We start from the raw sequence: 24936 nt of genomic DNA on the forward strand, positions 1-24936 counted from the left end.
ACTGCCATGTGCCAGGCATTGACAGCATACTTTAAAAGCTATTTTTTAACGTGATATAATTAGCATGTTGGGTAGTTTTCTTGTAGTATTAAGGAAAACCTGCCAATGCTTTCAGCACAAGAGTTGCCAGCAGTTTGTTTGTGTAGCAGAAGGGGCTGCCTTGCATAGACGAGCAGTCTGAACTGCATGGTCTAATCCTTTCGCCTCATTTCAGCTTCCCATTCTAGTCCTCGGTCACACTTTACAAGATGCTGAACTCAAGGACCGTGTACAGCTTTGACTCCCTAATGTCAGCCACAGCATCCCACCTTTAGACTCTCACATCCCTTAGCAAATGTAGGAGTGCGCTCTCATCTGTTTGTCCAAGTATTGCTATTCTCAGTTGTCACTCCTCTTAACTGCTGCTTTTTCAATTGCCTCAGCCCTGTGGCAGCTCATTTGTGCTCAGAAGCCCCGTGTGGGCCACCTGCTCTGTTTCCCTCCCCAGGCTGCAGCTCGCTTGATTATCTTTCAGACAAACACACTACAATGTTTGGAGATTACTTGATTTTCACACTTAAAAAAGCTTTTATAGTGTTATAATGGTGACCTGCTGGTGGCTGGTAGATACAGGTTTTCTGAGCTGCTTGTGTTGAGCACATTATCTGTGTCATCCAAAAAGTCCTACCTGGTGGAGTGCAGAGAGGAGACACTGACAAAGATGAGTATTGACACTTGTTACATCCCTAAAGTCAGCCCTTGGGAGAAAAATGGAAAGGATTGAAATAAAACAGTTGAAAATGGAGAGAGGGGAAAAAAAGGCAGTAAATAAAAGAGGCTGAGCAGAGCAGCAGGGTGTATGGACAGTTGATTCAAAACTTTTCTGACATATTTTTGTCTGTTTCAGTTACAGAACTGAGACATTTCCTCACAGATTCAAATATCCAAATTCTTTACTTGTGGAATCCCTGTTGTGTACCTGATGGAGGACAGGTTAGCAGTTATCAGTACTGTGCTTAGCTCCATCAATGACTTGCAAATGTTATCTCCGGTCTGTCAAGGAGCTACAAGCTCCGTATGGTTAGTTCTACAAAACCCTTAAATTCTGTATCTGAATCCATTTTTTTCTTACATGTTATTGTGTTGTGTGTTTTGCTGTTTTTCTTTTCTTGTAATCTTCTGTTAGCTGTTTTCTTTCTAGGCTTGCCATTTCAGATGACAAAACATAGGCACTCTCTGCAAGGTGCTGTTTCCCAGGCACCTATTTTAGGATGAATGGGATGAATCACTCATTAAAGCAACACTTTGATGAGTGAGGTAGAAGGGCATGGCCACCTCCTCCAGCCACCCTGGTCCAGGGTTGCCTTGCCTGCCCACTGGAGCCCAGCCCATGGACATGGGCTCTCTGCCCATGCTGGGGGGCACAGCTGGCATATTTGCACGTGCTGGTTCAAGCAACAGCAAAGCCGAGCCTGTATCCCAGAGACACTCATGCAGTTAATAGCCCTTTGATTAGTGTGAGTGGTGAGATTTGTTTCTTGACTTTGTCTCCATGTTTGCATTGTGAGTTCTGTATGTCCATGTAGTTTGCTTCTGGCTGTCTCCTTTTCTCAGTGTTTTCACAAATGACAAGGTCCTCGAATAGGCAGCCTCACTGGAATAGATATTCTCACACTCCTACGTGTCCTCATCAGTGAGTGTGACCAGATTTGGTTCTCATCATGCCCTCCCTTATAATTTACATTAGGTTTGTGTTCTCATATGTTCCTATTCATGGCTTTCTCCTTTCCTTATTATCCCTTGATGCATTGAAAAAGGCCCTTGACCAGATACCTTCAAAGAAGCAGTCACTCTTCTGCCACACATCCGTACACACGTCTTTCTCTGACTCTAGAGGCAGCCTAGGTGGGTCTTACAGTCTGGACACCAAACTTTTCCATGACTGAATTCACATTGGATGAATCTAAGACTGTGTGCCTAAACTGCTTCATTTAACAGATTCTTGCACTGCTAAAGGCTCCTCTCATGGGGAATTATGTCAGTCATTTCTGCAGCCTGTCATATTAATGACTACTTTGGGATCTGATCTTTCAAGGTGGTAACATTCATCCTTCTACCTAGCCAAGTGCTACTGAGCTCTCTATGTGAAACAGAGGTACAGTGGCTACTAGTGAACTTCTTCATGCTTTACTTACGCAGATTACATGAACAAGGCAGAGTTTCCAGGGCTTCAGCGCAATGGGCATGGGTGCTCCTCATCTTTCAGATCGTTAATCTGTAGACCCAGATAGCATATCCCCAAAAACGTCTGGGCTGAATATGTTCACTCAGCCTGTGTGCCACGCTCTAGAGTGTATATTATTTCACAGCCTACTTTGATCTCCTTTTCTGCTATCAAATGCTTCTGGTAACTGCTTGTTGTAGTTTGAGGATAGATATGTTTATCTTTCCTCTTCTGCTCTAGCAGGACATGCAGTATTTCTCCCCCTACTTGAAAGTAAATCTGGGAAGTCTGTGTATGGGACAGAAGGTAACTGCACAGGATCTTCCATGAATAGTCCTGCTCCTAGCCCTTAAGAAGCAAACATGAAGATGATACTGCATTTCCATGGTGCAGAGGAGACATATTGTGATGTCAAGCTTTGCCTTCTGAGCAGTGGTAGGAAAACAGATCAATACAGGGAGCATTGAACATGCAAAACTAGACAACACTGCAGCGTTACAACAAATACTGCCATGTAAAACTTGCAGTTCATAATGAATGGTAAATTATAGTGTGTGATTTTGTAGTGAGCTGGTGACCTCGCCTACTCAACGGTAGCCGTGCAGGCAGGGCACTTCTACCAGCATGTGATCAGGATGTATCATTGCAAAGCAGCCCAGAACCATCCTGGCTTTTGGGGTCCTGTTTTCAGGAAAGCTGATATTTCTGCACTTGGACACTGTGCTTTTTATATGTGGTTTTTAGGGCTTGCTAAGCTATGGAAGTAGTCTCCAGCAAAATACTTTTTTTCTAGTGGCAATGCATAGATTTCAGTAAGTGCCCAGCAGAACTACTTACCCATGCTCTCTTGACTTTGTGCTTTGTGGAAGTATATTTGATTCTGAAGACTCTAGCAAAGCTGCATCTATTTATTGATATACGTGTTTTTCCTCTACAAACAGACCCTAATATGGTCAATGCAGGAGACATGAATGGTTCTGGCAACCTGATGGATTTTCTGGATGAGCCTTTCCCCGACGTTGGGACTTATGAAGATTTCCACACCATCGACTGGCTGAGGGAGAAATCGCGTGATACTGACCGCCATCGAAAGGTAAAGGTGTCTGGCTTTGATGCACCATGGCCTCTGGGTTACAGATAATCCAGTGGTGGGAAAAACAAGCAGCTTTCTGAAGCTATCGCTTCCTACTTTGTGTAACTTGAGGAGGACTTTCAAAAATATGGAGATGACCTGTCTTGAGTGTGTAAATATGAAAGGACTTCCAGCAACTTAATCATCAGAGCATCTCTAAGAAAGGATGGGGAGTAGAGAGTAAGGAAATTGTATACACCGTCTAGCAGGTTGAATATATACACTAAAACTGTATCATCCTGAACGGGCAACACATCTCTCTATATGTTCAATTTCAGATTACAAGCAAAAGTAAGGAATCCATATGGGAGTTCATCAAGAGTTTGCTGGATGCCTGGTCAGGATGGGTTGTAATGCTTCTCATAGGACTGTTGGCAGGTATGTGTATGTGTGTGTGAGAGAGCATTACTGTATGCCTAAAACTACAGTTTGCTGCACTCAAGTTTGCTGCAGTGCCATCTGCTTCTCCTTTTACTTTGTTGTCTTCCAAGCTACAAAGACAGCTATGCATCCATACAGCTATAATCCTTAGTAAAAATACACACTTGCAAAGTCTCCTCCTGAGCGTTGACCTAGAAAAAATGTTATTCACCAGCAGAGGGATTTTTCTATTGCATTTGGAAATACACATCTGAGCGCTTTACACTCGGTGGGCTACTTTGACTTTCTTAATCCTCAATTCACTGAAGTCAATTTTATCAGTAGGAATTTTTTTCCCCTCTTATCTTCACTTACTGTAATTCTGCAAGTAGATATTATGATGTAAGGAAAATGTTGGTTGTAGACACTCAGAGGGGAGCTTCATAACTCACTATGTCCATTGGGTTATCTTCTTTATATATGCATGAAGGGAAAATACAGTTTCAGACTCAGTTTCAGATCTGCTTCCAGGCCAGACAGACATTACATATTTAACAGCCTGCTCAAACTCAGATGGCAAATTCATTAATTTGCCAAATTGCTCCTGTCTTCTGCTCAGTTTAGTACATCTTCCAGTTTGGAAAGCTGCACGTCTCTTACCAAGTTGAAACAGCTGACATTTTTTATGCCTTTTCAGTGATGTCAGGGTGCTCTTGTATCATGCTGCCTGGTAAAAGCGTTATGTGAAGTTTCACAGTTTCCAAGTGGTGTGAATTTCCTGTTTAACAGGTCTCAAGTTAATATGTTTATTACAGTAGTTATTACAGTAGTTCAGGAGCCTCAGAAGTAATAAGGAAGTTCTTGAAAAAAACAGTTGCTGAAGTGACATTTTTTGGGAAACTGTTGTCTTGTGGAGATATGCTTGTTTCCACAAAAGCTTTTGTAGGAGGGTGGGATGAGATGAGAGTCTGATAGACTGTGTCCTACCAAGGCTGCCAAACCTTACCTGAAGACCAGGGATGGCCTCACCTCGGATGGAGAATTCTACTTGCATATAAACTTAGAGCACATCATTGAGAGCTCTAGTGACCTCCCACAAGCTGGTCAGTAATCTTTTTGCTTATACAGAGAATGTGATTTACACTCTCTTACTCCCATTTCAGTAGAAATATGCCAGAAGGTTTGTTTCAATTCAACTTGCAATGAAACTTCATGCTGAAATCCTCAAGGCTGTTGAAAGCCAGAGTTGCTGACCTATGATAAGCTGTAATGCTGGTATGTCCAGCTTGGAAATGGAGGTCCAGGATAAGCTGCAGATGAAATGTGTTAGCCTATGCAGGCGTTTCAATGACAAGCTGCTTCTGCAGAGGGGTTGGACTAGATGATCTCTAAAGGTCCCTTTCAACCCTACTATTCTATGATTCTGTGAAAGGTGCTGAGCAAGTTAGCCTGTCCTTAAACTGGGACAAGGACTTGTGAATCACCTAGAGAACAAAAATTATCTGCATGCTCTGTCCATTAGCCTGAGCAGAATCCATTACTGCTACCAGTCTGACACATCTGTCTCTCAGGTGCTTTCAGAGCTGCATACCCACAGAGCCTTGAACCCAAGGGAGAGGATGATTTATCACAGAATTTTGAGGGCTGGAAGACACCTCGAAATATCATGTACTCCAACTCCCCTGCCAGAGCAGGACTACCTAGAGTAGGTCACATAGGAACTTGTCCAGGTGGGTTTTGAATGCCTCCAGAGAAGGAGACTTAACAACACATCTGGGCAGCCCGTTCCAGTACTTTGTCACCCTCACAGATGTAGTCTCATGAGGGCAGAGGGGGAGGAGAACCTCCCTCGGCCTACTGCCCACATCCCTTCTAATACATGCCAGGATGTCATTGGCTTTCTTGGCCACGAGGGCACATTGCTGGATCATGCTCATCCTGCTGTCCACTAGGATCCTCAGGTCCCTTTCCCCTACCCTACCCTTTAACAGTTCATTCACCAACCTGTAGTGGTATGTGGAGTTATTCTTTCCCAGATGCAAGACTCTACACTTGGCCTTGTTGAATTTCAGTAGTTTTCTCGTCGCCCAACTCTCCAGCCTGTCCAGGTCTTGTTTGATGGCAGCACGACCTTCTGATGTGGCAGCCACTCCCCCCAGATTAATATGGTCAGCAAACTTGCTGACAGTGCCCTCTGTTCCCTCATCAAGATCATTAATGAATATATTCAACAGCACCAGTCTCAGCACCAACCCCGAGGGACTCCACTAGATAGAGGCCTCCAACTAGACCTTGCCCCATTGATCATAACTCTCTGCCTTCTTCCTTTCAACCAGTTAATAATCCACCTCACTACCTGATCATCCAGCCCACATAGTCTCAGTTTTGCTGCCAGGATGCTGTGGGAGATGGTTTCAAATGCTTTGCTGAAATCAAGAGAAACCACATCCACCGCACTACCACCATGGTTACATTTTCATAAAAGGCTACCAGGGTGGTCAAACATGACATCCCTTTGGTAAAGCCATGCTTGCTGCTCTAATGTCCCTCTTGTCCTTTTAACTGCCTGGAGACAGCACCCAGGATAAGTTGTTCCAATATGTTTTCTAGATATGGAGGTGAGGCTGACTGGTCTGTACTTACCCAGCTCCTCCTTCTTACCCTTTTTGAACACTCTCATGTTGGAAAGGCACTAAGGATCTTCTGGAAATGAGATCTTGAGAGACAGAGTCTGCTCATTTTGGAAAGGGGAAAGGAGCAGTAACATCCATTAACATTGTTTGGTGTAGAGATCAGATGAAATCTGATCAGGTGATCGGATGCATCAAGAAGAGTGTGGCCAGCAGGTCAAGGGAGGTTCTTCTCCTCCCTCTCTACTCTGCCCTGGTGAGGCCTCATCTGGAGTCCTGTGTCCAGTTCTGGGCTCCTCAGCATAAGAGGGACAGGGAAGTGCTGGAGAGAGTCCAGCGCAGGGACACCAAGATGATCAGGGGACTGGAACATCTTTCATATGAGGAAAGGCTGCAGGAACTGGGGCTGTTTAGTCTGGAGAAGGGGAGATTGAGGGATGATCTTATTGACATTTATAAATATCTAAAGGGTGAGTGTCAGGAGGTTGGGACATCCCTTTTTTCTATAGTAGATAGTAACAGGACAAGGGGTAATGGGATGAAGCTGGAACACAAAAAGTTCCACTTAAACATATTAAAACTATTAAAACTTAAAACTATTTCACTGTGAGGGTGACGGAGCAGTGGCACAGGCTGCCCAGAGGGGTTGTGGAGTCTCCTTCCTTGGAGGTCTTCAAGACCTGCCTGGACATGTTCCTATGTGACCTGATCTAGGTGAACCTTTGGACTAGATGATCTCTGAAAGTCCCTTCCAACCTCTACCATTGTATAATTCTATGCAAAGTGCTCACACCATGCTCTAGAAAAAGATACTGAGCACTATCTGGACCCATCTCAGTCGGAGAGTTTGTACACTTTCTGGAGGAATACAAAGCAATATATGGGGAAAATGAGCCAAAAAATTTCAGGTTACAGGTTCGAAATTTTTTGGTACTCATTTTTAAGGAATTCTGAGTTTTTACTATGCCCATCCTACCTGCAGACCAGTGGCCATCTCTTATCACTACCAGACAACTGAAGGTATATGCTATTTACAGATCAGCAAGAGTCTGCGTTTTCTAAAGCTGTGTGACAAAAGGTAGTGTCATACTAAAGCTAAAATGCTCTGGTGCTGGAGCTGGATGGGCCAAAATCCCCTTCGTAATTCAGTGCTGTGACACTTGGGTGATTCTGTTTTCTGGGACAGCTGCATCAGAACAACTCTGTTCCCAAAGCACAGTTTTAGCATTCTCTTTGAGGCGTTGTAAAGGATGAGTATTAGCCATCACCAATCAAAGGAAAAGGAGAGAAATAAAAGGATAACATTTAAAGTGCAATTCAGCATTTTCTGTCTTTGGCATACTTCATTATTTTTCCTTCCTGGCAAAAAGTTATGTAGAAGGGGAAACAAGTTCCTTTGATGGAGAAGCAGAGAGATAAAATTATACTCTATTGTAGTCTAGGCAGCCATGGTAAGCACAAGAAATGAAAGGCTTGACTTTCTGTGATACTGAACAGTCTGAAATTAATTTCAATAATAAATTTATTAATTAATTTCACTTAAAGTTGCAAAGATCCAGAATATACAACTTCTCACCCTAGTCACGTGTCACATGAAACATTCACTATTGTGCTGATATCTTGCAAATGCTGGCCCTCCAGTCACACAGGTAGCATTTTCCTCCTCATGTGGATCCCAAAGCATTTGGCAAAAGAGATTAGATTAGCTGCAGAGTAGAGCACATTTTCTTAGAGGTACTGGGGTACATGCAAACGTGTTATATTAGAGAACTGAATGTTTATTCCTCACTGTTTATTAGCTTTATTGGGGCAAGCATTCAAAAGCCCACCTTCCTTTGAACCTTCTGCTAGGCAGCATTGGTACTCATTTGCCTGGTAAAGTGGGATGTGAACTTTGAAGACTCTAGTAACCACAGAGTTATCCATTAAGAGACACAAGAGGCACAGCTTTTGGTGCTCATGTCCAAAGGATGAGGATTCTTTGTCCAGTTTCCTGAAACTTTCAGAAAACTGGAGGAGAACCTAGAATACCCTGCAAAACTCAGTAAGCTACACATGCTGATGTTACTAGCAACACAGTGATCTGTCATCATCTAGGAGTGTGGCTCATGGTTTCCATAGAAACTTCCAAAGAATAAGCAAGAGAAAGGCAAAGTCTTCATAAAAAGAAACAGTTGTTACAGGCATCATGACTCCTTTCTGCAGCCTTTTATAAATTTTCTTTCCTGTGATCTTGTCTGGTGTATCTGTATAGTTCTTCAGATTTATCCCACACGACAGATTCTGCTGTCTTCTTCACATCACTTGTGGGGACATGACCTTCTCAAGGGAATGAGAAGATATACTTTTGTTTAAGGCTTCATGAACACTACCAATGTTTTTTTTTTTTTTTCTGTTCTATGGAATAAAAAACCAGGTTACACATGCCCGAGTTATTTTAAGTGGTTTTGTTTTTTTCCTTTTTCACAGAGAAGCAAAGTAGAAAATTTAGTTCGAGGTCAAATAAACTGACTCTTGATCCCACCCATGTGCCTCAGCTGTGATGAGAAAGGGGAACAACCCCCCACCTTGATTCTTAGCAGGAGCCACAAAGCTAAAAGATTTGGAAACATAAAACCAAAGCATTTTGCATTTTCCAAAGCTTTGTGTTTTGGTTTTGATTTTTTTTTTTTTTTTGTCTGTGTTTTAGTTCTACTGAGATGCACCAATAAATTCTGTTCACATCCATTACTGGTTTCCTGAAATTGTACTGACGTTTATTTATAAAATTAACCTTTCCTTCCCATTGTATATGAGAGGTGTTTGGAAAACACTGACCAACCTCTATCAGTTGATGCTTTCCAGAATATATGGGCACAAGGACTGGAGACAGGGCTGCCTGTCTATGTTCTGGCTGCTGGGGTTGTGTTCCTGAAGACATATCTGCTCTGAGGGTGCTGGTGCTGAGGCAGGGCGTTACTGCTGGTGAGCAAATGCTCTAGAAAAGCAATTTCTCTTTTTTCCACCTGTGTCTCTGTCCGACGACCACCAGGTGCCGCTGTAGGTCCGTGTAACTCACAGACTCTAACGGGCTGGAAGGGACCTCGAAAGATCATCTAGTCCACTCGTCTGCGAGAGCAGGACCACTTAGAGTAGGTCACACAAGAACTCGTCCATTTGAATGTCTCCAGAAAAGGAGACTTAACAACCCATCTGGGCAGCCTGTGCCAGTGCTCTGTCACCCTCACAGTGAAGAAATTCTTTCTTGTGTTTCTTTGAAACCAATTATGTTCCAGCTTGTACCCATTGCCTCTTGTCCTATCATTGGCCATCACTGAGAAGAGCCTGACTCCATCCTCCTGACACCCACCCTTTATGTATATGTAAACCTTAATGGGGTCACCCCTTAGTCTTTTCTTCTCCAAGCTAAAGAGCCCCAGCTCCCTCCTGGGGAAAAAGTGAAATAAGAGTTAGTTTGGTACAGAGAGGACTTGAAGAATGGTTTTATTACTCATGTTTGGATTGCTAGTCAATGAACACATTGGGTACCTGAGTCTGTTCTGTTCATAAGTCAGAATTTGACACCCATATTGTTTTTGCACTGAAATCATCCTTTTAAAAGGTCACTGTGTTGGCATTAGTAAGGTTATAAGAAAACATGTACCCATCTCCTTCTCCCCAACTCCTGAAATAAGCAGCACGATTTGACCTGAAGCTTACTATGTGTATAGAGACCATAGAGGAAGTCCTGCTTATGTATGTCTGATATCAGTCATGCCTTCCCTATTTGGCAATCGGTCATTGTGGTAATATTTCAAATAAAAGCTTACAAAAGAGCACTGAAGATCAGACAACAAGCTAGTGTGACTGTTTTCTTGTGGACTCATTTTTGCCCCCCATTTCTCTGCTATATTTGTGCTTACATCGCAGCTGCTTTCCCAAATCATGGGGTTTTTTTGGTCTGTTGTTATAAGTAGATGTATTTTCCTTGCAACTTGATATTTTTAATGCCATGTTTTCTATTTCTGCAATTCTTTTCCCAGGCACGTTAGCCGGCGTGATAGATTTAGCTGTGGATTGGATGACAGACCTGAAAGAGGGTGTCTGCCTCTCTGCCTTCTGGTACAGCCACGAGCAGTGCTGCTGGGCGTCTAATGAAACTACATTCGATGACAGGGACAAATGTCCCCAGTGGCAGAAATGGTCTGAACTTCTTGTAAGCCAGTCTGAGGTATGGGAGACCTGATTAGGTTGGGGTCACAGCAGGCCAAGGAATGTCCTTTTTGCATACTTGCTGTTGTTCCCTCCAGAGTTTCTCTGAAAGTAATGAACTGAACGTGCTGCAGAAAAAGACATTTCCACAAGCACTATCTACTTAACTCGGAAGAAGTGCCATTGTTTCAGTGTCATGTGTGATGGAAATTGGAAAACTGTGAGTTCGTTCTCTCTTTTTGTCAGTATTCCACCAAAAGTGTTTCAAAACACATACCATAATTACCAGGAGACCTGAGCTGCTGTCCAATTTTTTGCTTTTAAACAGAATTTTATGGGACATAAAAAGATGATCCCCAGCAAATATGTTTAAGAGGAGATTTTCAGGATTGCAGATGGGTTTTATGTATTCAGGTGCTGTGAGTAGTGGTGGGAGCTGCATAAGAATGGCTTGTTATACCCTTGCAATCAGTTTCTCTATCAGATAGCAAAATATTTAGCTAGTGCTGAAAACTGGGGAAATAATGAACTCCCTGGGAGATGGCCAAAGTGAAAAATTTGCAGGGGAAGTGAACAGGAAGGGGAAAAAATGATCTGGACAGACATGAAACTTATATTTTAAGAACTGTTTTCTATCCTTTTTTAATAAATTGTAGTAAGCTTAAATATAAAGAACATCATTTCAAAGCAAAGCAAGCAAACCTTTCATTGTGCAGACATCAAAAGAAGCCTTTCTATACTCTTTTCAGTAGATGATATTTTAATAATCAATACAAAAAAAGACATGTTATTTTCAACCTAAGCTATTCAATGTATTGAATAATACTGATCCCTTCACAACTCTAATTTTTAGTCAGAATTATTGTCTTGAATCCCTCTCCCTTTCTACAGGTGACTTGAATATGACAAAAAATTGAATATGGGATGAATGTGGGTTTGAAGTTAACTGGCTTAAATATGTGATGAGACTTAAAAAAAAAAAATCTGTTAATGCAGTTTGGTGAATAACAGGAGAAGAAAATATGTACTTCTGTACGATAAATCAACTCCAGCCAGGCAATAAAAAAATGACTGACTTGGAGACATCGTCTCAGATCTTCCCGTAGCGTGAAGGTAGTCTGGTCCTACAGAAGATGATTTAGGGCATTTTCATCGCTGTACAAGTTTGCCACTCATGCTCCTTCCAGTGCTGCTTTAGGTTTATGGTACAAGCAGTACCAGATGAGAGTGTCTGTGGAAATGTATAGCTCAATTTTCCATAGTTCTAACGAACCGTTGTGAAAATAGCGGGATGCTCACTCTTCCTGAATATTCCCACCATTTAACCACAGGCAAAAATCTCTCTGCACAGTTGCCAGTCCACAGTGTCAAGCATCCCTTTGCCAGAGGTCTTTCACACTGGTCTTCATCAACAAGTGGTTTGAGTGGTTGTGCCTATGTAACAGTGAAGAAATACTACCCTGGTATGAAGTTGCAGGACTGGGGATGATGTTGTAATTTAAGAGAGCAAAAAAATGTGGGAAGGGAAAGAAGAGGAGAATGTTACAATTGTTATGGGATTTGAAAGTCTTGTGCATGTGTTTCACACGCTGTTACTCTGAAAGGCTGGGATATATGAACAGGGCAATATTCTTGAGAAAATTTATTGCTTTCACCTGCTACTTGAACTCAGCAATTGTGACTGCTGTATACTGGCCCGATAAGAAAGGTATCAGTAAGGTGGGCACTGTGAAACTTTACTCATTTTGTTTATAACAGTGTACTCACCCTCCAGTATCCTCTTGCAGTGGGGAAGAAAAGGTTAACGTTGGCTTAGTTTTAGTCTCTTTCTTGAAACAAATGGGTCTCATATCTGTGGCTTTCTGGATGCTACGGCCTGATGGATGCTATAAATGTTAATAATATGTCTGTCTATTACTGTTACATTGAAATTCCAGGCGAAGGCCAACAAAAATGTGAATATGGAAAGTAAAAATTCTGGTTTGTACCAAACAGTTTATGATATGGGCAAGTTTTGCATGATTTCCTGTAGCTGAAGAGGACTCTAGGAGGAATCAAAATACACTGCATTTGACAGCAGTGCGCAGAAGGACTAATTTACAGCACATTTTAGACAAAAAGTATTTGAAACAGTTTCCCTGAAGGTACTCTGGTTAGACATGTCTTCTTTTTTATGCATGACTGTGAGTCTTTCTCATCATAACCAACTAAACTTGACATTTTGAGGACTGAGATTTAGATCAGTTGTTCCTTATGGTTTTGCTGATTTATGGCTGTGATAAACCCTGTACATATGTTCTTGCTGAGAATTGTGACATTTCCTATGGCATCTCTTGAAAAACGTTTTCATTCTTGTCCTCCTATAAAATGAGCCCAAAGCAGAGTCTTGATATAAATTATTATGGAAAACATAATAGCATGTCAGACACATATCAGGCTATATTTTCTTCCTTAATCGCTGTTTCTTAGGCCAGTTGTATCCTTCATCCCTCAGGTCCTGAATTGGTTCCAAAGAACAGGTAAAGATGGGGGTTTTTTTATGCAAAAGAGTTTCAAAACCTGAAATTCACTGGAGGACTGAATGTGTGAAAGACCATACATGGCACATCAGATGCCGATCACTTCAGCTAGATCTTTAGCCAGTATCTGGTGACTCCGAACTTCCTCCTCCTGCAGATCCAGCTTGGTCCCAATTTCAGCCTTACTGGACCTGAGGACCACATATCTGGTGCCTTAAACCTATCTGAGGTGTAGAGGAAAGGACCCCTTATCTTCCCTGGCTCATGACACTGGATCCAGCAATGGGCTGGATTTCCATCCCAGGGTTTCTGGATCTCCTGTTATGAAGCTGAGACCTGCAAGACAATGAGACTCTCTCTATACCTGGAACTCACTTCCCAATTTTGGCAGCCTTGAATCTGTCAGTCTTGAGGGTCTTGACAAGATACAACTCCCACAGGAGGAAGTCTGCAAGCTGTGAGATCATAGAGCTTTGGGTCTCTGGAGAAAACAAGCATTGGCCAACAATGGATGGTGTCTTGAGGGATGTGGTTTACTTCAGTATTCTGCATATGTGAGGGTTGTTTTCAGTTGTGTTCCATTTGTAACTAAACTGAACTGACACCAGATCAGAAATACTGCTTGGTCTTGCAAAGTAAAATACAACATTGTGCTTAGTTCTGCTACTTGCTTCATTACTGTTAATTCCAGGGTGAGGCCTTTGAGCCACTAGTTTGAAAAGGTCTTAGCAGGACCATCTCTGCTGATGAGCATTTTCAGTCTCTGATTCCAGTGTACATGCTTTTACTGATTCAGTACCTTAGTAATGGCACATAACGTATGAGAAATGAGCCATTTGCTATACTGAGTTACTACTACTTCACCTCCTAAAGGTTTTCTTATCATCAATCATTAGAAACTGCTGCAATTGGAACTGCAGAATGCCAAATATCTGGAAAATGTAAGGACGACAGCTGTCCCAAGAGATGAGTGACCTGGCCATATAGACTCTTGTGGGATCCTGCCACACTGCTGTAGGTGTATGTGTGATTGCAGTAACGAGCTGACATAGTTTTCATATGACTTCTGAGATGTGAAAAAGGAAGATGTAAAGAGAAACAAAGTTAATTTGACTCCAGTGAATTTAGAAGCAAAACTACATCTTCTGCTCAACACTGTAGGGCCAAATTGTAAGGGTATTGGTGGTCTTTGGAGTTATTCCAGGTTCACACCAACAGGAGAGAATTTTGCCCTAAGGCAACATATCCAGAGTTTTCTCTAGAGGGAGAGTAAATATTGTCATAGCTGTTTGTAATTGAAAGCACTAGGAGAAGACATTCACGAGACTGTCTTCAGCTGTAGCAACAAAAATCCATGATTACTACAGACAGATGTCAATCATCATCACTGTGGGATCCATGACTGCTTAGTCTCAGGGCATTGGGGGGTGGCATCATTTTGCTTTTCTACTATTATCAGCAGAGCCAGCTGCCAACTTCACCAGGCACAAGAGGACCTTAACAAATTGCCTTTCTTCAAAATATGTTTATAAGGATGAGGGCAGTGGTTTCCGTACTGTCTTCATGGAAAAATGAAGCTAGCAAGCATCCATGCTGCTAAAAGTTGTCTTCCAAACAGGGCACTTCTCAGATCTAGTTTTTTTTAATGTCTGGGAACCGAGCTTGGACAACTCTGTTAACTGAAGACACAATGCAGCTAATTAATGCCTGTTTCCCTACTTGATTTATCTTAATGTTGATATCCAAGCTGCTGTCCTGCAGAGAAAAAGGGGAGGCCCCAGTATTCTTCTTGAGCAGCTGGGTTTGCATATGGTAGGAAGAGTTCACTTAGAGGTGAAGGATTCATACCAGTTCATGCACTCAGGTTCATCTTGGTTGCTATTCTGTAGCATAGTGTTGCTAGAGGAGATTGTTTGAAGGCTCAAACTCCTTGTATCAATCTGATACCTCTAACTAGATTCCCTTTTGTCTGTGTAGGTGGAGTTTTTGAAATGTAAATGTAATGTAAAAAATTGTGCCTGTGAAGGTGGAGGGGTATTCCAAGGCAGATTTCAACAACAGTTTTGACCTGACCATTGGAGACAGGTAGAGAGCTTGAAGGCAGTGTTAGATTTGTGGTTGGACTTGATGATCTTGAAGGTCTTTTCTGAATGAAATAATTCTATGAAATCCTAAGATCTCTACTGACAATGATTCTATGACAATGCTTTCACTATGGCACTGCACAGGAAACTGTTGCTAATGATCATCAACATTTCCATTCTCTCAGTAAAGCTGTTAAGCTTGAAGATAGGTTTTACTATTGACCAGAACACTTTTAAAATATCAGGGCAAAAAGAATTGAAATGTGTCTGAGGGGGATCAGACAAGCCATTGGATTTTCAAATGATTTTCAGCCCTACTATAGATAGCGTCATATAGAAGGAGAGGACTTCTTTATGGTTTTACCATTCCTGTTGGTGAGGTGAACTGGCTACTGATATGGAGAGGGATGTTGTTTGAGAACATCAGCTTCTGTGGGGAGAGCTGACCTTCAAATATTAGCCCTCGGGAAAAAAGATGTATCAGGGGTCTCATCCCCTGTCACCCACCATGGGATGAAAGAGCAGGTTCTGTCCTTAAGTGCTTTTTTTATCACCAATTACCTTTGCCCTGATGGAAGATTTGTTTGATGTTTTGGAACTTTTTGTGGTAGACCTGATCTTTTACCTCTTGAAAGATGCTCTGTTTAAGGTGTTTGGATCCCTTGCAAACACACTGTGTGGACTGGGATAGATATATATTGGTATGCTGCTTCCTTCCATGAGTAATAAAATTGTTGGGATATATAAAGCCATTTGTCCTTCCTGAAGAGAAGCAGCAGCTAGCACGTAAATGAAAAGTCCAGGCTCGATCTATCACAATCCCTCAATTCTATCACAATCCCTAGTGGAAGTGTGACATTTACTAACCTGCATTTGTCTAACGATGTTTGTTATTGTTATTTTTCTAGGGTGCAAGTGCTTACATTCTAAACTATTTTCTATACATTCTGTGGGCTCTGTGCTTTGCTTTCCTGGCAGTCTCCCTGGTCAGAGTGTTTGCTCCCTATGCCTGTGGCTCTGGAATCCCAGAGGTGAGTTTCTCTTTGTGGATGAATATCCAAAAACCAAACCAAACAAAGGAAAGATAATTTGCTACCTTTTCCCATTCCAGAACTGTACTGTGGAAAGTATAGGAAGAATATCATCTTCCATCTCATCTGCCTTCATTCCTTTGTCTAACATGTCTTTATGGTACCCATCAAAATTGCTAATAGTAGAAAATATTCAAATGCCACTGGGACAGATTAATGTACATACTTCATTGCCAGAGCTAGAATTAAAAATCAATGTCTCCCAGTCATCCCTTTATGGACTCCAACTTTTTGTGGCTCAGGCACACACTGACTAGATGATATATAATTTTCCTTGGATGAAATTGCTTGAGCCAGTTACAAAACCAGTCATTTTCTAGACTATGCTTTAAATAAAAGCAAAATAAAATAAAGTGAGAGGACTGCAAAGCTACTGAAGATGCGACATGTCCGTCATTTGGGATGTCTAACTGGTCCATCTTCTGCAAATTGTGTTATTGTATACTATGTCATGCTGATATGACAGCCTTATGGCAGGCAAAACCTCTACTTTTGTTTTGATACGTTACATACTGAGTCCGAGTTCATATTTAAGTTGTTAAGATGAGGAACTCTGTAATTCAAACAGCACAACTACTGATTTTTATTTTTTTTTCAAATCATGGCAGTCTTTTTTTTTTTAAAGTGCTGTAGAACCACTGGTATCATTACTTAGGAATCTGGCAGATGGAATTAACAACCCAAGTTTTAGAAATCTTGGAATACGTTTTTGCTTAATCTCTGGGAGAAGCATCCAAATAGTTCATAGCCAATCAGGAAAAAAACTCCACCACAAATAATTTGGAATATTTAGACAATTTCCACTTTTCAGAGTAGTCACATGTGTGTGTTTGTTACGTATTTGATATTTCTGGAAGGGTTTTAAAAAAGTTTTCATAGTTAACTGTAAATCTAGTTTCTGAGTGGTAAATCATGTGAGGCGATTCTCAGCTCCAGCGTTTCAGGGCTGGAGTCCAAACCCAAATCCTACCCTGCAACCTGTGTGTCATCCATGTGCATTGTACTCTGTTCTTGCCAGTCACATGCAAAATTAGGAAGAAATGTATAAAAATAAGATCTTTTGGACTTCCTCATTTTATAACACTTGCATGCTTTTATAGTATGGCCCATCCAAATATTTAGAGCTTTTTCTTTTTTTCTATTCCTTCTTGTTTTAGCTAGGAAAGTCTGTGATTGTTTATTTGGTTTTTTTTCTGCTTTGTTAAATTTTGGCATAGTTTAACTCTGATCCTGTAAGCCAAGGAGATATGTAAGAGCTTTGTGTTTCTATTGATCTCTGTGAGACTCCTTACCAATGCAGGGGACCACCCATAAGAGCAGTAAAAATGTGGTCTGCTTAACCCCTGCTCAGATATCGCTGTGGGAAAGTTGCCCTACCTACATTTTCCTTCCCTCCTTCGCCATCTCTTTTCAAGCAGTCTGCAATTTTTTAAACTCCATTGGAGTTTTAACTCCATTTGCAAGATCAGAGTAGAAAAGGTTTCTTCAACTCGTTTTCTTCCTGCTTTCCAGATAAAAACCATCTTGAGTGGGTTCATTATTAGGGGCTACCTGGGAAAGTGGACACTTTTAATCAAAACAGTCACCTTGGTTCTGGTGGTATCTTCAGGCCTCAGCCTTGGGAAAGAGGGGCCGTTAGTCCATGTGGCCTGTTGCTGTGGAAACTTCTTCAGCAGCCTTTTCTCAAAGTACAGCAAGAATGAAGGAAAGAGAAGAGAGGTGAGGTTGGCTCACATAATCTCTAATTTCCCTGTCTGGATACTCGGTGTTTCAAAGGACTCATGCCTTGTACGTAAATATTTGCTTTGCAGGTGTTGTCGGCTGCAGCCGCCGCAGGAGTTTCTGTTGCCTTTGGGGCTCCAATTGGAGGTGTGCTTTTTAGTCTGGAAGAGGTGAGGCCTGGCAGTTCACTTGCTTCAATAAACAGGTTTTCATTTGATACCTTTTTCTAAGACTCCTCTTTGTTTTTCAAGTATATGTATGCTTATTTTTCTTCTAAAACAAAAATAGTCTTTCATTTCTAGTAATATGAAATAACCAAGTCTGGTAGCCTGATTTGGGTAGGAAAAGGGCACTGGCTTTCTGGAAACAAATGTAATGATCCAAGCTAGAAATGTATCCCTGTGCTGAGGTTTCTTCAGCTTTCAGCTTGCTGACACATGGGCTGAGCTGTTGAGCATCCATCTTATCATCTCCAGCCAGCAATTTTGGATTTAGATGTAGTGATTTTTAGCTGGTTACTTCTCCCTGAAATCTGAAAATGCCTTTTCTGGTGCCTTTTTTCTAATATCTTTGTGAATATCCTTTGGCTGTGGTAAGGACTAATTCTCCCAGTATAGTTAGGTGTAGATGACATGCTGAGGGGCATGCTTTAGCAGTAGGGCAGGCAGTGTTAAGTTAGCGGTTGGACTAGATCTTAAAGGTCTTTTCCAACCAGAATGAGTCTATGACCATATGTAGAGTCACAGATGGAAATATGTGGTGACGGTAATTAAAGCAAATATGCTCTATCACAGTGAAGCATTTACCGTTTCTGCTTGGTTTTAGGTCAGCTACTACTTTCCTCTGAAAACCCTCTGGAGGTCATTTTTTGCTGCTCTTGTGGCTGCCTTCACATTGAGGTCCATCAATCCTTTTGGAAACAGCCGGCTGGTCCTGTTTTACGTAGAGTACCACACACCGTGGTACATGGCCGAGCTCTTCCCCTTCATCCTGCTTGGTGTCTTTGGTGGCCTCTGGGGAACTCTCTTCATACGATGCAACATCGCCTGGTGCAGGAGGCGGAAAACCACCAGGCTTGGGAAGTACCCAGTCCTGGAGGTCATAGTGATAACGGCTATCACCGCCATCATCGCCTACCCCAACCCCTACACCCGGAGGAGCACTAGTGAGCTGATCTCGGAGCTCTTCAATGACTGTGGTGCCCTGGAGTCCTCGCAGCTCTGTGATTATATCAATGACCCAAACATGACCCGGCCAGTGGATGACATTCCGGACAGACCTGCTGGCCCCGGAGTCTACACTGCCATGTGGCAGCTCGCCTTGGCTTTGGTGTTTAAAATTGTCATCACGATATTCACTTTCGGCATGAAGGTAAATGGGGGGCAGGCGCAGAAGCTGTAGCAAGCACGAGGCGCAGATGGGTTGCCATTAGTGCTCTGTCTGGCAGGGCTTGTCTGCCTCTGACAAGCACCCAGCCACGCAGGTGTCGTTTTGATGCCTGCTGGTTCACCTCGCCTGCCAGCACCTTGCTCTGTGGGCCCCTGCTGCAGCAGAGAGATGAACTCTGCTTTTCTGCCTTCTGTGGTGGAAACCATCTGCAGTTTTGTTAAGTGAGAAAGAAATCTGGGTGGGAATTTAAATCCACTGTTGCCAATAAGCACATTTGAGACAATTCCCACTGCAGCTGGCTTTCAGCTCTCTCATTGACATGGACTATTTGCATTGTTATTTATCTTGTTGGATGAATGTCTTAATGCGGCTCAAGGTAGCCATGCTCAGGGAAGTTATAGCTTTAAATTTACTGATTTACACATTTAATATCTCACAAAAATATAAAAGTAGCTGAAAAGTTCTATTTTAAAATATTTTTAAGTACTATAGTTTGGAAAAAAGAAGGAATGAGTGGGAGGAATGATGGATGTATGATTTGATTATTCTGGATTTGCAACTTTTTCCTTCCACTCCTCCTCCTCATAAATAGGTGATGAAAGGTCCAAGAACAATTCACCCAAGCTTTCAATATACACAAAGCTGTTTGTGGTGAGTTTTATACATCTGATCGCTAGGGCCCACATAAAACACATATCTGTCTGTCTACAGCTCCCATTATCTGAGCGTTTAGTTCTGGATCCGATTGCAGCAGAGGATGGGAAGTTTTTCTGAGTTATACGCTATATTTTATGCCACACTCAAAGTTAAAGCATCTCATATTTCTCTTAAACACTGTACTTGAACTGAGGATCCATCTTTTAGAAGGCCTTTTACCCCAAATATAGTAGGAGGTTGTTGGAGCTTTGCATTTCTTCTGTATTTTCTCCAGCTGATGACAAGAACTACTGAATGGTAGAAGCTCATGCAGGACCAGTGACTGAGTCCTGCTGATTTCCCGATCAGGCAGAACAAGTGGGAGTTTAAGAACACTTAGATTTTGCAGGTGTAATATTTCTGGAGGAGGAATTGGAATGAGATGCCCTTTACTGCAGAAACTGATGTATGGCTGGCAGCTGGTTGTTATATTTGTTGATTTGTTTTAAAAATTTCTGAGTTTGGTTATTTATTTGTTATGTGCGTCTTTATATATTTAAAAGTTGTTGGAAGTTTAAACTATTCCGTGAAAAAAACAGACAAAATAGCTTTACTCATCAAATCAAGAAGACTTAATCCAGCTAGCTATATGAGCACTGTATGGTGGGGGAGAGAACCCTTACTGTTATTAGATGTAATGCCTCTGGGCCATACTGAGGTTGTTAGTTTAATTCTCTAGGAAGTTTATGGTGTGTTTTCAGAATTAAGAAGATGTAATAGCCTCTACTATCTAAAAGCAACAAAAACTCCATGCAAATCCTCACCACAGATCTGAGTTGTCTTCTCCACCAGGAAAGTTCTTTCCACTTGCAAGTGCATTTGACGTTTAAGAGGAAATGCACTTAGCCAAGGCAAAGTGAATTTTCATTTTATTTTTTTTTCTTCTCATTTCAATACTTATTTTAATGATTTATGATCAAGGTAATGATTCATAGAGCTTCCTGGAAAATATATAGCCAACTGAGATGAAGAAATAAGTTGCCTCTGAGTAGCCAGCTTCCTTTCTCTGAATTTTTATTCTGCATTTGGCATTTAATTTAAAATCTGGTCTGAATTAGCCTGAAAGGGTAGTTATAAAAATATAAAGTACTCCATGGCATAGAGGGTGAAATCAATATGTTATTTTCAGTTAAGCTTATTCTCAAGCCCATGACAGAACCATCAGCAGCTCCTGGCTTACTGCTGAGAAAGCAATAAAGGCAAAACCAGGAGCATCTTGACTTTAAAAGCACATTATTATTATTTTTCAGAAACACCATTTATCTATCAAATTCAAAATTACTTTAAAAATGCATTAACATCTTATAAAGCTATTAATGTACTTGTAGCCACACAAACTCAGTCACTGCAAAAACCCATTATCTCAGACCACGGGGAACATTACTGTAGACTGCCATAAGGCTATGGCCTTCTGAGCTAGCGTTTAATAAGGATACTGGGTTCTCGTACCACTAATAGTAAGCTGTTTGATCAATAAGTAATTTTTGACAAGGTGCTCATGTGTCTATATTTTTATTTAAGATCCCTTCAGGCCTTTTCATTCCCAGCATGGCTGTTGGAGCCATGGCTGGCAGGATGGTTGGGATTGGAGTAGAGCAGCTGGCATATCACCATCACGACTGGATCGTCTTCAGGAACTGGTGCAGACCTGGGGCAGACTGCGTCACACCGGGACTTTATGCTATGGTGGGAGCAGCAGCTTGCTTGGGTACAGTACCTGCTGATCATTTGTTCCTGTATAAGTAGCACTGATACAAATTGTTTAGGAGGGCTTGGTGTTTGTGTTAGGTGCTATGCTGCCATTTCTGAACATAATAGAGGTTGAAATCAAGATGTGGTGGTCTAAAGCATGGGCAGCTTCCTCTAATGGTCTCCCCAGTGATCTGCCAGGTAGTCAACAACTGAGAGGCTTGCAGTCACCAAAGCCTTCACCTTATAATCTAACAAAAAGCACATAGAAGGAAAGAAAAAAACATAAAGTTAGACTACAGGTTTCCAAGAAGCAGTGGTTTTGCTGCTTTTTTTTTTTTCCCTCTTTTGATGAAAGGAAATTCACTGTAGCAAGACTAAAGCTACTGTTCTCACTCTCAGTGTAGGGAACAAACTTCCCAGTTCTGGCCAAATCTTAAGCTACCCACAGGTAAAAATTCTGGGTCTTATTTTGACTATGTCCTATGATCAACTGGGCTATTGTTTGGTTTTCATTTTGACCGTAGGCTAATATCTGATTACATTCAATCAGTAGGATTCATTGGATATAACAGGAATGAACTGTTACTATTAAAGTGCGATCATTGAATACCTCATATATCAAATTTCTAGTCATAGATGCAACAGGAATGTTAGAAGCATACCATCTGAACACATTTTTGGCCTTATCATATCTTCCCCTTGTGTACTAGTGTGTTCTGCCTCCTTTTGTGGTTGTTTCTGATACTGTCATTAGATGATGAAGTAATAGTGAGGAGGCATAACATATGATTAATGTAATTGGGTAGGTTTGAAATGAAAGACATACTCAAGGAAGAGCTGGAAAACTTCCAGTAGATCTGCTAGTCAGCAACCGCTTTCACTTTTAAAAGGTCCAAATCAAGGTGCAGTCATTTTAACAGTGTGGTGAGACATACAACAAAATGGTCACTGCATGTTCTTAAGCCCAAGACCTCGCTTAAAGTAAGAGATACAGAATAAGTATTAAATGATCCTGCTCTGGTATCTGGCCTCAGATTTTCAGAGTCAGATGTTTAAGGCATTCCTCAGATGAAAGTCATATCCGGAATATCATGTTAAATAACCAACAATTAAATTTTCCTGTATGCCGTTAGATTAAAACCATTTTTTAATGACCTGTTTTTGATTTCTCCCATCTAAAATGTTGCTATGTTTTGAGGTCTAAAAATAGCAGATTTATTACATTTACCTTTTGAACAGAGACAAAGAAATGTTACCTAATAATTCAGTGATACATACACACTTGTCTGCTGTTATGTGATTATTTTTATCCTTTAACGTAAACTGAAGGAGTAAGGCGCTTGCTTATGAAATTAATGCAGAAAGACTAGATTAAAAAATATGGCTCCAACCCTGTCTATGGCTGCATGCCTAGATGGCCTCAAACCAAGTCGTATACAGTTCAGACTGTATGTTATACTGATACCAAAAGCTAAGGTTAAAGCTGTAACACAGCTCTTGCAGTGCCCCTAAACTATCCTTGCATAGGATTTGGTAACCACCTTGTGCCCAAAGATAACGCTTAGCATTCTCTTCAGTATGAATAGGAAGGCCGGCACTCAATGCTCCTACCTGCTGCAGCTACAGTACTTGGCTGATTCTTGGAGTCATTTAGAAGCTGAATGTCAGGATTCAGTTTTAGTTTCTCGGATATCCAGTACAGCTGATTTTTTGGCATGCTCTCTGGTATGATAGCTCAGTCTTTTAGCATTCATTATTTGCTTTTCAATGTTAGCATCTTTGGCTTGAGCAAGTTCACTCAATCTTTTCAATGAAAAATTGCAGCAGATGAAAAAAATCTTTCTTCAGTGAAGTAGGCCCAAAAATACTTCATGAAGTAGAAAGGTAAAGTACTCAACATGAATAATCCCATGTCTTTTTGAGTGGAGGACTCAAAATTATGAGTTGCTTGAAACCTGACTACGTTCCTTGTTGGCAGGTGGTGTTACCCGAATGACGGTCTCTCTGGTGGTGATTATGTTTGAGCTCACTGGAGGCCTGGAGTACATAGTACCTCTTATGGCTGCTGCTGTCACAAGCAAGTGGGTGGCAGATGCCTTTGGGAAAGAAGGGATCTATGAAGCTCACATTCATCTGAATGGTTACCCCTTTCTGGATGTGAAGGATGAATTCACCCATCGAACCCTGGCAACAGACGTCATGCGACCAAGGCGTGGTGAAGCTCCTCTCTCTGTTCTGACGCAGGACAGCATGACAGTGGAGGATGTGGAGACACTGATCAAGGAGACTGATTACAATGGCTTTCCAGTAGTAGTTTCGAAAGATTCAGAGAGACTTATTGGATTTGCTCAGAGACGAGAGCTAATTCTTGCAATAAGTGAGTATCAGTGCACACACAAGGTTATTTTGACTTAGGTAGGATGTTACCAGTGTTAATCACCCTGAAGAATGGATAAATAAGAACTGAACTTTTTCCCTGGATCTAGCTTTTACTAGTTGCTAGGATTCATAGCTAGAAGCTGTTCTATTGCAACGTACCCCCTGGTATACTTCTGTAGGCTTGACGCTCATGGACTTAATTTTGCCATCACTGAAAACAGTACAATACGATTCTGCTGGTGACAACATAGATAAACCTAACTCACACAGCCAGAATTTTTATCAGAACCAGATCAAAAGCCACAGCAGTTCTGAGCTTCCTGCAGTCTCCATGGGCTGCTGGCAGCATCTGGGGCAGTGGTGAACATTTGTGACCCTGTGAAAAAGTACAAGTCCCAGTGCTTCCTTCTGTAGCACAGTCTCAATTTTTCTTACATGCTGGCATTTTGCAGTAGAGTTGCAGAGCTCTTTGGCGGAGGATGTTTGGTAAGGATGGCTGAGTTTAGTCAAGTATCCAGTGGATAGATGGCTGGTGACCTGAGAGCCCGATCCAGGTCATTATGGTTTTTGACCCATCCAGTTCTTTCCTGGTTGACCTGATGGTTAAGTGGAGATTGAAAAGACAGGTATGTTGGATGAAAGCAAGTGTTCTCAGGGTGTCCAGAGCTGCAGAGCTGTGAGTGTGCCAAATCAACTCCATGGTCTGCTCCCAATTCTGTCAGTCCTTTGGTGTTGAGGGCCAGCTGGGCAGGCAAGCAGGCAAGCTGCTGGCTGGACATGACTGCCTTATTCTTTGCAAGGGAGTGGAATGTCTGGCATATCCAAATCTCTTTGACATGGAATTATTC

General features: G+C 41.7%; 1 protein-coding gene across 1 annotated transcript in view; it reads left to right on the top strand.

Moving 5' to 3' along the window:
- The first annotated feature begins 3137 nt into the window (after positions 1 to 3137).
- Positions 3138 to 24936, top strand: part of CLCN4 (chloride voltage-gated channel 4) — a 57345-nt gene continuing 35546 nt past the window's right edge. Inside the window, exons 1-9 of the mRNA XM_061988546.1 lie at positions 3138 to 3296; positions 3614 to 3713; positions 10348 to 10535; positions 16028 to 16150; positions 17723 to 17929; positions 18022 to 18102; positions 18758 to 19303; positions 21539 to 21725; positions 23688 to 24086. Of these exons, the coding sequence (XP_061844530.1) occupies positions 3153 to 3296; positions 3614 to 3713; positions 10348 to 10535; positions 16028 to 16150; positions 17723 to 17929; positions 18022 to 18102; positions 18758 to 19303; positions 21539 to 21725; positions 23688 to 24086 (1975 nt within the window). The 5' untranslated portion in view covers positions 3138 to 3152. The remainder of the gene's footprint in view (positions 3297 to 3613; positions 3714 to 10347; positions 10536 to 16027; positions 16151 to 17722; positions 17930 to 18021; positions 18103 to 18757; positions 19304 to 21538; positions 21726 to 23687; positions 24087 to 24936) is intronic.

Source organism: Colius striatus, chromosome 1 (assembly GCF_028858725.1).
Source record: "Colius striatus isolate bColStr4 chromosome 1, bColStr4.1.hap1, whole genome shotgun sequence".
Classification (NCBI taxonomy): Eukaryota; Metazoa; Chordata; class Aves; order Coliiformes; family Coliidae; genus Colius; species Colius striatus.